The sequence below is a fragment of the Prionailurus bengalensis genome, chromosome B3 (assembly GCF_016509475.1).
Source record: "Prionailurus bengalensis isolate Pbe53 chromosome B3, Fcat_Pben_1.1_paternal_pri, whole genome shotgun sequence".
NCBI classification, from domain to species: domain Eukaryota; kingdom Metazoa; phylum Chordata; class Mammalia; order Carnivora; family Felidae; genus Prionailurus; species Prionailurus bengalensis.
This window is the reverse complement of record NC_057355.1, coordinates 7,687,350-7,700,417: the sequence shown is the minus strand read 5'-3', so window position 1 is coordinate 7,700,417 and position 13,068 is coordinate 7,687,350. Positions and strand designations below refer to the sequence as shown.

At 50.1% G+C, this 13,068-nt stretch overlaps 1 protein-coding gene across 4 annotated transcripts in view; it reads right to left on the bottom strand.

The window, feature by feature from the left end:
* NTRK3 (neurotrophic receptor tyrosine kinase 3) overlaps window positions 1-13,068 on the bottom strand; it is a 398,764-nt gene that overhangs the window by 250,811 nt on the left and 134,885 nt on the right. For all 4 annotated transcript variants that reach the window (XM_043554722.1, XM_043554724.1, XM_043554725.1 and 1 more), the window contains 2 exons: window positions 12,234-12,295; window positions 11,058-11,160 (listed from right to left, as the gene is read on the bottom strand). In XM_043554722.1, the coding sequence (XP_043410657.1) occupies window positions 11,058-11,160; window positions 12,234-12,295 (165 nt within the window). The remainder of the gene's footprint in view (window positions 1-11,057; window positions 11,161-12,233; window positions 12,296-13,068) is intronic.

Genomic DNA, 13,068 nt, shown 5'->3' with positions numbered 1-13,068 from the left:
GGTCTGCATGGCTGCTACAGCACAGAGGCCCCTTTGAATTCAGGATGCCTGTCAGGTAGACAAGCTTGGCATTTCTGGGACTGGTGGGAAAAAAAAAAAAAAAACTGTTCCAGTCTTTGGCCAACGATATGCAATTGTTATTCCGCAGTGAACTGGAGGGCAGGCCAGGCATCCTGTGCAAATATGGACTCCTGGAGCAGCAGGATGGAGGAGAAGCCAAGTCCAGCCTCCAGCAGGCAGCCTGGGCGAGCACCCACTGAACCCATGGGGCCTCCTCCCCCGATGGCCCTACCCTGACCCAGTACGGGGCCTGCCAGTCCAAGCTTCTCCCGTCTCGTGTAGCACCCAGCACCGCACTCAAGATCAGCCGTGGGAGGAGGAGCAAACAGGACACACAAGCTTCTAGAAGAGGAGAGGAACCCTGGGCTGGGAACACCAGCCTGCCAACTGACCACTGGCCTCTTGGGGGCCCTGCCCCAGGCCCTCGTCAAAGGGGACATCGGTGGCAACTGACCTCGCACCTGTCATGGAGATAAGTGGATGTGGCAGCAGGCCTCACAAGCACCTCTGCATGGAACGAGGTGGCAGTTTGGTTTGAACCAGGGAAGCCAGTACAGAAACTGCCCTAGGAAACATGAGAAGCTGATTTACCCGAACAGGGGAACACTGAAATGCCCTAGGAGCACAGGCACACCTCAGGGGTGCCTGGGGGGCTCAGTCAGTTAAACGTTGGGCTCTTGACTTCAGCTCAGGTCATGATCTCACAGTCCGTGAGTTCCAGCCCCGCGTCGGGCTCTGCGTTGATGGTGTGGAACCTGCTTGGGATTCTCTCTCCCCCTCTCTCTCTGTTCCTCCCCCGCTTGTGTTCTCTCTCTCTCAAAAGAAACAAACTTAAGGGAAAAAAAAAGTGCAGGTACGCCTCAGAGATACTGCGGGTTCAGTTCCAGACCGCTGCAACAATGTGCAAACAGCAATAAAGTGAGTCAAATTAATGTTCTGGTTCCCCAGTGCATAGAAAAGTTATGTTTACGCTACACTATAGTGGGCAATAGTACAATGTCTAATAATGTATATACCGAAATTAAAAAGTATTTTATGGATAAAACATGCTAACCTTCATCTGAGTTCTCAGGGAGTCATAATGACCAATCACAAGTTACCAAATCAAATATAATCACAAAAATGCCTGAAATACTGTGAGAATTACCAAAACGTGACAACAGAGACATAAAGTGGGAAAACCCCATTGGAAAAATGGCATTGGTAGGCTTGTTTGATGTGAAGGTTACCACAAACCTTCAATCTGCAAAAAAATATGCAGGATCTGTGTGGAGCATGATAAAATGAGGCGTGCCTGTGTTGGTTAGATTTTGTAGTCTTTCTGTCGCATTACTCCAGCCAAGAGAGTAAGCCTCAGAGGTTGGCTAGCATTGGTAAAGGCCCACAGGATGAAATGGAAAACAGAGATGGGACCTAAGTCCCAGGTCACAGGCCTGAGGTTTTCCCCAGTGGCTTTTAGTCCCTTGTATGGGCCTAAGTCCCTAGAAGTACAGGCCACAGAGCTGTCTCTGGAAGCATCTCAAAAATGCAGACTCTCAACACTTCTCTAGGCCCGATTAATCAGAATCTGCATTTTCAGGGCACCTGGATGGCTCAGTAGGTTAAACGTCTGACTCTTGATTTCGGCTCAGGTCATAATCATATGGTCCGTGAGTTCAAGCCCCACGTTGGGCACTGTGCTGACAGCGTGGAACATGCTTGGGATTCTCTCTCTCCCTCTTTCTCTGCCCCTCCCCTGCTGCCTCACTCATTCTCTCTCTCTCTCTCTCTCTCAAAATAAATAAACATTAAAAAAAAAAAAAAGAATCTTCATTTTCACAGGATCCCCAGCATCTCACCACCAAGGTTCATTCGCACAGGAGAGTCTGAGAAAGGCTGGCGGTATTATCACCCGTTATTTCTCGACAAGTCTAAGAGCATGGTTCCTAAACTCAGTGAACACCAGAATGCCTGGAGAGACTGTTTGTCCCCTGCTTCACTCCCGGTTCTGACCCAGTGGGTGTGGGGCAAATCCCAGGCATCTGCACATCTAACAAGCTCCCAAGTGATCAGATCAGCCGGTCCGTAGACAGCACACAGAGCCAGCAGCAAGTGAAATAGACGACTGCATCTTGGACCCGGACACCACTGGTTCTCCACCTTGGCCGCACAAGTGAAATCCAAAAAGCGTGCCTGTGCCTGGTGTTCACCTCTGGGTTCTGATTTAATGGGTCTGAGGTGCAGCCTGGGCTGAGGGATTTATGTAATTTCACTCGGTGATTGGAATGTCCAGCTAAGATTGAGAACCACAGATTGAAGTGACCTCATTTAACACCTGGTCTTCCTACCTCCCGGTCACATGATGTTGGGTAAGCCAGCCATTCTGAGAAGATTTCTTATCCTCAGAACGGGAGGATAGCTACCTCTGAAGACGATTTGTAAGATACAGTAGGCATTTGGTACACAGGAAGTACTCAACGTATGTTCATCGCCTCCCATTCTCTCTCCCTGCTATGTTAGAAGTGAAAAGGGTGTGCCTGGGTGGCTCAGTGGGTTAAGCGTCTGACTCTGGATTTTGGCTCGGGTCACGATTTCGCAGTTCGTGGGTTCGACCCCCGTGTTGGGCTCGGTGCAGACAGTGCCGAGCCTGCTTGGGATTCTCTCCCTCTCTCTCTCTGTCCCTCTTCCCTTCTCAATCTCTCTCTCAAAATAAATAAACAAACTTTAAAAAAAAAAAAGAAAAGAAAAATCAGCTAATATTCTTCTCTTTTACCCCAAATCCCAGCCACTCTGGAAAAAGGAAGCACAGAAATATGTTTTCTTCAACACCATTCAAGGAAAGATAAAGTCACTAGGGCCTGCATTCGGGGAGCAAAGCTGGCTTCACGGGCCTGCACCCCGACTCCATGCTCAGGAAAGCCCCGCGCTTGGGGCAGAAAGCTCTACTGTAGCCGCCTTGAAATTCTAATGCTTTTTGAACATCTTGCACTGGGTCCCACCAATTAGGGAGCCAATCCTGTCAAGGGGGAAGCTAGTGAGGCTGGTACGGGGATGCCAGCAAATCCCTTCTGGCTTACGGAAGCAGACTTAATACAAGAGAAAAGAATACAGGGGCTTGTACCAGGGTGATTTGGGGAATCTCTCTCTAAATGTACTAGGGTATCGAGGAAGGGAGAAGAGTATGCTGTTAACCCTCTGTGTGAAAGAACCAGGAAGAGACCAGGCCGACCAGAGGTTCCTCTTCCTCTCCTCTCGAAGCTTGGGGCCGGAGCGGGCAGCGGACTCACCTGGTCCCTGAGCCACAGCTGGACAGAGGACACCATTCCCTCTGCAGCACACCGCTCTGTCACCCCATGCGGCTCACCCCCATGATGGACGCGCTGCGCGAAGGGCAGGGGAGGGAGAAGGAACGGTGGCCGGGGATCTGCAGCAGTTGGCTGGTTTGTTACTGTTTACCGCGTGTGGTTTTTCTCCCCTTGTCCAAAAGCGTGTTTCCCGATCAACAGTTGTTTTGATCTCTTTGCTCTACTGCCTGTGGTCTGGAGGGCGGACCTCCGGACACCCCAAAGCCTTCTGCAGTTCACGGGAGAACAGACTGCATAAACACAGGGCTGGCTGGAAGTTTCTCATTAGCTACAGTCCACGGTCACTCTTCCTCTGGGCAAGTGAAAGCCTCTAGGACGCACAGGAGACACAGACACGGAAAGAATGCTCCACGAGAAGGTGGAGGCTTCTGCTGCAACTTGATTTTGAGGGGGGGCAAAACCATGTTGGACAAAGTAGACTGTGAGAAAGTCCAGGTTGGCAACCGCCACCCATTCTGGTTTCCGTCCTGGTCCCGTGATACAGGAGGACGTCTGGATCGGTGAGAAAGTGTGTCACCGGAACTCTAGATGAATAATTAAATACTGAAAATTGGTGAATTTTTCAAGAGTAAAAATTAGTATAGATTTGACTTTATTCCCAGTTTTTAAAAAATCCCTTTGGCTAACTCATATCCTGATATATTTTTCTTAGGTGTGAAACTTCTGTGAGGGCCAGTGTTTGTCCAAAAGCCTGTTTACACCTACAGGAATGTGCAAGGCATGTGACTGTCAACTGTCACATGTGTCCTATGGGACAAAAGGCGGAGAACTTCTACACCGAGGTGTCGAAGGATGTTAACCCTGCGGGAACCAGTTTGAACAACATGGATTAAAAAGAACTGTATCTTACTGCCAAAAATCAAGGGAGTCAGGCAATCGCTCTAGCTATGAAGCCAAACATACTGGCCACGCTTGGCCTTACTGAACGGGACACAGGACCCTGCCAAGAACAGCCAACTAGCAGGTAACGACAGAGGAAAAACATTTCGTAGCAGACTCTATCTCCAGGGATTTCCTTTTTCAAATATGAGACTCGGCACCAGAGAGCAGCCGGTTCTCTGGAGCCCTGACAGAGGCACGGAGCAGTCCCCAGTCCAAAGATGACCCATGGCGACGGCGCAGGGTCTTCTAGAACCGTTCGCCTCACACCCGCAAAACCCTCACGAACACGGGGCAGCAGAGGCGTGCTAAAAAAAACACACACACTGCCTCCCAGCCTTCTTCTCGAAGCTCTGGGCACCACGTCCTAGAATTCAGTCACCAAGTGCGGTGAGACTTCATCTGCAGCCAGGAACTCGCAATGAAGTCCAAGCAGAGGAAGAGAAGCAGAAGGCTCCTGGATTCAATTACTTTACGTCCTGCCTGCAGATTGGCCACATACCTAACCTATTTAACAAGAACTTGAGCAGATGTTGGGAGTGTTCTTGGGGGTAGAAGGGTCTGTCGAGGAGCCCAAAAGGAGAGAAAGGGCAAGAAACGTTTGTTAGCAGAGTACAAGGAACTAGGATAACAATATAGGAAATGAATCCAAAAACTACTCTCAAAATTATGTTCAAAGAACCACTGTCCACCAGGAATCCCGAGCCAGGAATCCCTAGTACAGGACCACTGCAATGGTCCAAGGTTCCTTCCTCCCTGGGATACCTCAACTCAGAGGAGGAAATGGAAAAAGAAGTCAAAGAAAAATAAGCAAGAAGGAAGGATGAATGTATTCGAGGAAGTCAGGAAACCCAGGTCCTTTACCGGGTTTCGCTTTTGCCTTGCACTGCTCTTGGCTTCTGATTCAGTTACAGAGAGGTCAGACGGTGCATTTCTCAGGGCAGAAGAAGCTATCCTTTCAGTGGCACCAACAGCGTGCTCACCTATGGTCCACATGGCCTTCCGATAAGTCCCAGAATTCTGCTATCTCCACACCACTCTCCTGACATCAATTCCCTGGCGGTGTGCTCACAGCTGGGGACACACGGACCCTCTAGCCCAGCTGAGGAAGAAATGATGCCAGTTGGAGCATCGAACCTGAGGAGACCAAGAGCCCTCCCCCAGCCCCACCTCCACCTAGCCGGAAGAAGTCCTTCTTGCTGCAATGCTCCAAGGCTAGAAAACAGCTCAGAAATGATGCCTTTCCAGGTCCAACCATCCCCCTTCACCAACAGGTTAACCAGAGGGATAATAAGACCATTCAACACAAGCCCCAACCCCCCCCCCCCCATATGTTTTGGCAGGAGCCAGCCCCTCCAAATCAAGACTCTGGCAGGATTCTACAATCCACTCAGAAGACAGTTACCATCTGTTTATGGAAAGAATGTTAATAACCCCCAATCATCATCAAATAGGCAACCACTTTACTTTAAGTACCTATTAACGGACGCTAATTCACAATGGAACGGTCCTGGAGTGCCCATCCACAGGCACCAGCACTCATCCAACCGTTAGGATAAACGGAAAGCGTAGGCTGATGAGGCACTTGAGGTATTACCGGAAGCCCCAGCAACAGCGCTAGCCTACCTTCCTCCCCAGCCTTCCGGTTTCCGCTGCCCTGTTGTGAGGTCTCCAACACGTCCAGAAAGAAACGCAGGAAGTCCCCTTAGCCAGGGAAGCAGGACTCTCCCATCAGCCCCCAACTTTCCCCCAGGCCAGGTGTGCCCCAGCTTGAGAAAAGTAGATTAACAAGAGGCATTGCTGAAAGCCCCACTTAAGTGAGACAGCATTCAAAGACAAAGCGTTGGAAGAATGGGGTTGATCTCCGAGTTCATCTCCCGGACCCTCCCAGGCTCTCTGCACACACCACGTATGTGGGAAGTAGGGCCAGCGCTGTCCTAAGATAGCTGTGCACTCAGCAGGTTACTGCACTTCTCTGATCTGTCTCCTGACCCGCACAATGGGGGCATTCACCTAGTAAGTCTAAGGTTTGTTTCAGCTCTAAGAAACCAGTATTCTGTCTCTTCGATGGGAGTTAAGAGGAAGTCAAACAGTATGAACTACACCACTACAGCGTCCCTGGTCTAGAAGTGTGTAAGGACTTGGAAGGTAGTCATGAGGGAAGAGGACAAATACTGGCTACAAAAACCCACACACTTGCTTCTTTCTCTGTTAAATAACTAGGATACCTTATATGAAAACTACAGGACCTATTTTACTATTTCAAGACACACGTGCATCATTTATTTGATCATTTTTCTAACAACCATATGAAATGAAGATGACAGGTGCACTGTGGATGTTCACGATGGGGCGGCCAAGACCAAGGAGTTAGGTCATTCCCTGGCCATGAAAAGTGGTTGGGGCTGTGAGCCGGGAGTCCTAAACCCAATTCGGCCTAACCACACCCTGAATCCAGAGCACAACACTTCCTTTTCTGAGCCACAGCTCCTTCGTCCATAAATGCAGACACCATTAAGCACCATAGATCACAGCCATGGTCTTCTGATGTCCAGTTTAAAAATATTTTGGGAAAGGGAGGTTGGTGTAAACTCTCAACCATGTCATTTCCAGGCCCAGGATGCACTGGCACAATACAATTAGTTGTTAAAATACTGAAATGTTTGTATATGTTTAGCTCCCAGTACATGGCCCTTGCCCTGCCTCTCCCAACCATCCCAGGATCCAGCAATCCAAGAGTTAAACCCTGGCACGGCAGGGAGCCTCCAGGTCCCTGCCCCTGCTGGGGGTGGGGGAGGGCACCGCCTTCTGTTCTGAAGGCCAGTTCCCAAAGCAAACTACACCAAACACTTAAACAATCACCCCCCACTGCTCTAAAGTCACACTGGGCTTCAGCAACAGCCCAAGGAAACCCCCACTGCTCTAGCTCAGAATCATTTCAAAACCTTCGTGATTCCAAGAGATGCGCTCCCACCCGAATGTGACCCTTCCTCAAGCCAGTGCTGATGAACAAGATGGCAGGTGATCAAAGTAAAGAGGTGTCTGGGGTGCCTGGGTGGCTCAGTCAGTTAACTGTCTGACTCTGGATTCGGGTTCAGGTCATGATCTCACGGCTCATGAGCTCCAGCTCAGTGTTGTGCTCTGCATTGACAGCACAGGAGCCTGCTTGGGATTCTCTCTCTCCTCCCCAAATGCGTGCACACTATCAAAATAAACAAACTTTAAACACACACACAATGTGTTTTATAAATGTACACACATATATGCACACACAAATCCACACATGTATGCATGTGCATACTTTCTCGTATACGGTATACATTGGTTTATATCACATACTGTACGTGATCACTCGTGGGTGTGTTATAGTCTTTCATCGTGCCGGTTAAAACTATTTTGGCACAAGTTCTCTTGTCCAAATTAAGTTTATTAATAAGATCGACGTAAGAAATATATACACTTTCATTTTCTAGATGTCTATGGGTGCAATTCGTGACCCGTAAAAGAACAAACAAAATACATCTGCATATGTGTACATACACAGAGAAGTGTAAAATGAACTCGTTGCCAACCTGGCCACTTGCATCACCATGGGGTGGAGGCAGCCTGCAGGGTGTGAGCTGGTGGGGGAGAGGGTCAAGGGGGGGGGGGGGCAGGTGCTCAGAGACAGCAGAGAAAGAGAGGTAGAGACACAAGGAGAGGGAGAAACACAGTGGACTGAAGGACACACACGAAGCCCAGGTTGGTGGCTGTCCATGGGGACACTCCTTCGGCCTTGGGCATGGGACCAGAGGCGAGAGCTAAAGCAAATTTCGTTGGTCAGCAATGTCTCCTCCCTTTATCCTAAGAATAAAACATTACATGCGAATATAAAAACAAAACAGTAAAAGTTACTTATTCTGAGTGGTCAGAATACGAGTATTTGTCATACCAACCTTCGCATTTCTGTATTTTTTCTTATTTCTCAAAAGGAAGAAAGCCTCGTCCACACAATGTGTTCCGGGCCCTCAGGTGTGGACACTGGGTATTATTTCTGAGTTTCCCCCATTATCCCCACTCTATCTCCCACTGCCCTGACACCTCCAATTGCCAAAGTCGCCCTTATTAGTCCATTACTGAGTTACACACACGCTGTGCTTTCTTTTATGATTAACTATACGGTCATCTATTTCAAGTTCAACAAGCATTTGTCAGACATTGTGCGAACTTTCAGGCATCCCGGGCCGAGTGATCTGTGGTTTCTGGTCCGGCAGGACAGTCAGATGATGTGTGTGCCAAGGAATGACAAGGCACTGGGATTAGTACAGAATAAAAGCATCCTTACTAAATACTGCGTGTGACAAAGGAGGAGGGCATGACTGAGTCAAGAGGACGGCCCTTCTTAGAAGGACAATAAAAGGAGCCAGGAAAGGCTTATACATAAAGAAAAGAAGGGGGGAAATTACAGCCCCAGAGCCCCCTTTATATGCCAATTACACGTGAATCTCAACACTCAGCAATCCAATCAGGCAAGAGATGCTGCAAGGGGTTAAGTAACTGCTAAAAACAACGAGCAATTAAATGGCATCTGCAGAGTCTAACTGAGATTTGAACATTCAAAGCTGAGCATGGGGTGGATATCAAGAGGTGGAGTGGGGAGCTCCTGGTACCCACACCTTCACGCTCTTTCCCGGACTGGGATGCCTACCAGCAACAAAAGATCAGGGTGTATGCAGCCTGGGGCATCGACTCACTCATCCTAAAATGGGGCCCAAACCCAAGTAATCAGGAGTAATGAGAGCAGAGACACGCAGGCTTAATCCTCAACAAGGTCAGCCTGGGACCCACCCCCACATCTGGCCTCCAAGTACAGCCTACCTTCCTCAGGCTGCCTGGCTCTCAAGTAGGGGACACGCCCCTCCCACCGATGGGGACGTGTTCTCCAGGGCCATCCAGGGCCGAGGAGGCAGCTCAGCCCGGGAGAGGGGAGCAGGGGCTGAGAGAGAGGCTCCGAGGACAGCTGAGGGGAAGGCACCGCCCTGGATGCTGCCTAATCCATCCGACATGGGGACACACTGTTCCAGAAACCGGATGACAATTAATAGGAAAAATCTGCTCTCTCAGTGCTGCCAAGCATGTCACAGGGTCTCAGCTGGTGGTGTGCCTCCTCGGCGAGGAGCAGAAATGCCCCATTCTTCCCTTTGGTCAAGGCCCTGATGTCTTCTCAGGTGGAAGGAGAAACAGCTAGGAAGAAGGTTCCTCCCACGATCGGAAAACTTTGCACAAGCAACAGTCTATGCAGGGGCCCCAAAGCCAGGGGCCCGAGGGTTACACCAAGATCGAAGGCTCGGGGCTCACTCAGTGCTTTTCATCCTCCACCTCTGTGAAGCCCTGTCTGGCACAGGGGAGCACACGCGGATGAAGCATCTCCAATCAAGGTGCCTCCCAGTGGTCTGATCTTGCTGAAGTCATGGGGCTTTGGGTCAAACTTCCATCCCCTCTTTATAACTGGCCTGCACACGTATTTCTCCGGGTCAAAATATTTCGTATGATTCAAGAAAACCTGGCTTGCCTCGCTGTGACCTGTTCGGCTTAATCAAGAACGGAAAGAGAGTACAGAGGCAGGGAGCTTCTAAGAAGCCCGTAGTCTGCCCTCCTCTTTTCCATCTTTCTATTTTTCTATAGGTATCTTTTGCTGAGTATCAGCATTCTCAGCTTTTGGGGGAGTCACAGGATATTTTGAGAGTGTAACAGAAGAGGGGGACTAGTTCCGTTCCAAACCCCCTGCGACCCCACCGCCACGTACACTCAAACATGTGCATGAGTTCAGGGGACCACAGTCCCTGGAGATCTCATTCTTGTGCCCTCCTTCAGTCCCAGAGTCCCGAGGTCAGGACCCTCACCACAGATACCAGTTCATGTGTAGAAGCTGCAGAAATTCATCTCTGTGGATGCCATACTCCCACCAGAAAGCCCCGACCTGGATCCTAGCTAGCAACCTGCCAGCTTGTTGGACCTTTTCATCATCCTTCCCTACCTACCTCTCGTCTGACACCAGCCATAAAAGGAAACCCCAGAGAGGAAGAGGTCCTGAAATTCAAGTTTCTGCTTGAGAACTGGTACCCAGCCTCCCTGGAGCCATCTGGTCTGATCCATCCCTGGGACTGGGCAGATGGATGCTAATTCACCGTGTTAACCCCTTTTGTGCCACTCCCCCACCCTGAGCCTTGGTGGAAAAGCCTCGGCGCACAGCCCACCCTGGCCATAACGGGCTGAGTCCTCGGCGTTGTGGAAGCTGGCCAGCAGATTCAGCAACCATGTTGATCTTGGCATCCGTTCCGGGACCCTGTGTAGAGCTACGTGCAAAAATGCCATTGCACGGGCAACCTCCCAAAGCCAGGGTCCACCGCCCCACATCTAGCCGTGCTGGTACCTTCTCATCCCAAATCCAAGGCGAGTGTGGCAAGAGAGAAACCAAGTTACTCCAACAAGGAGTCCTTTTTCTTACCAACGGCCTTCACAAACTACCCTCACGCAGCAGCCCAGCTATGCGATGCTTCCGGCAATCACGGCAAAACCAGGCAGCCCACAGTCTGGCCCCCGCAGACACCAACACAGCTTCCAATCCATCACTACCAATAATAAGGTGTAGACAGGCGTCTCCACCAGGACCACTTAAGCACACTACCAGACAGGCCCTCCTGGAGAGCGAAGGGAGAATTAAAACAGCATCTTTTGATCAAAAGGAACCACGGTTCCCCCACGAGACCCTTGCAAATGAAAATCCCACCTTACCCTTCATTCCAAATTTGGACCGTCGACCGTACTTGTTGATCATGATGAAGAGAACCACCAACAGGACGCAGGCAAAAGCAGCAAGTCCAACAGCTATGGATACCTGGAGGGGCCAGAAGCAGACGGTTGAGAACAGTCACGGGAAACCCACATGCGCCCAAATGAAAGCGGTCCCACCGCAGGCACAGCTGCAGCCCATTCAGGACTTTGTAAAGACTCGAATGAAGTCTTTAGAAGCAGTAATTCATGAGACGTTCAGCACATTAAAAGAAAATTAATTCCCCAACTGGATGAGAGAACATTCCATGATTCAGCCTCTCATCTGGGAGCCATCATCTGCAGTGCAAGGGCGGTTTCAGAGGGGTTTGTCTATTGTTTGTTGTCGTTTCTTTTTGTTTTGTTTTTTTTTTAAGTTTATTTATTTCGAAAGAGAGAGAGGGAGAGAAAGGAGCACAAGCAGGGAAGGGGCAGAGAGAGAGGTAAAGAGAGAATCCCAAGCAGGCTCCATAATGCCCGCCCAGAATCCAAGGTGGGGCTTGAACTCATGAACTGTGAGATCATAACCTGAGCTGAAATCCAGAGTCAGACACTTAACCGACTGGGCCACTCAGGTGCCCCTGTTTGTTATTTTAATGAACAACAACAAAAAAAAGCAAAAAACAAACAAACAAAAAACTCTGTACCTTCACACTGACATTCTTTACAGAATATTCTTATCCAGAACGTTCTAGGAGATCTGGACTCTAAAAAAGCCCCCTTTGCTCTCCTCCCCAGAGAAATCTCTGGCTCTGAGAGTCAGGCAGGGGAGGTGGGGGGCTTGAAAAACACACCCAAGGATACGCTCTGAGCAACTTCGACTTTCGTAGGAGACTTGTGTGGCTAGCGTCCCCTTCAAATCAGGCCCATCCAGGCTCCTAACAGAGCGGGGATTTTCAAACCGTTCTCTTCCGAGCCCTAGGGCCTACAGCGGATCCTCAAAGACTTCCTCAAACAATGACTTATTCTCATCAAACAAGGCAGGTTTCAAACACCTGAAAGGAGGTCATTCATCACAGTTTTGTTCTTTTCTCTGCTGTATACACAGGCTCCAAGCAAGGTAAAACGTCAGCTACTAAAACGAAGTCTGAAAACAACTTCCTTAGTGACCACCTTCCCCTTGATCAAAAAGTGACTCACCCCAAAAGTGTCTTCCTCCGGTTTGTGGGTCACAGTGATGGGCGTGGGGCTCACATCGTAGACTGAAAACCAAACAGAAGAGGAGGAGGAGGTTGGCTCTCACTGGTCTCAGCCACAGTCCCCGCCCGAATCGCAAGGACCCCTCAGGAGTTCCTGCTGGAGAACATCCCCTTCAAGCCAGACTCTGACTGTAGGACCTCCTCAGGCTTTGCAGGAGTCCCCAGGGACCAGGCCCCTTTGGCTGCCTGGCTGGTGCTGACAGCTCAAGGGCAAACTCTGCAAGGAATAAAGTACCCTCACTGCCATCCCCCTGCCCCCATTCCAGAACAAGTAATGTCACCTGGGCCACGTGGGCCATGAACTATTAGGTACAAAGGGGTAGAAAAAATGGTTTGGGATCCCGGCCAGGGTCTGCACTGGGCACATTTGGTGGTGATGGCAGCTGGTGCTGATGCTCGGCTACCCTCTGTTGTGGGCTCTCCTGCTCCTGTCCCGGGCTCCCCAGTGCCCCTCCCTCTCTCTCTCTCTCTCTTTACTCCTCAGCAAGACCCAGGAGGCCCGCCGCTCCAAGAACAGCCCAGTGTCCGCTCCCCTACCGCAGAGGTCAGGACAATGGCAGCTCAGGGTAAGACGCAAGAAGGTCCATCTGACCAGGAGGCACCACCTTTTCCCAGCAAAGCCTGGACGGGAAGCCAAGTGTCCATTTGTCCTCTGTCTCAAATCACCTCCTGGCCACGAAACGGCCCCAATTCAGAAATCTCTGGAGGGACATTCTGTGAGATGACAAGTCCTCTCAGACCAAGGACAAATAAAGGAATCACAGACGATCTTCACG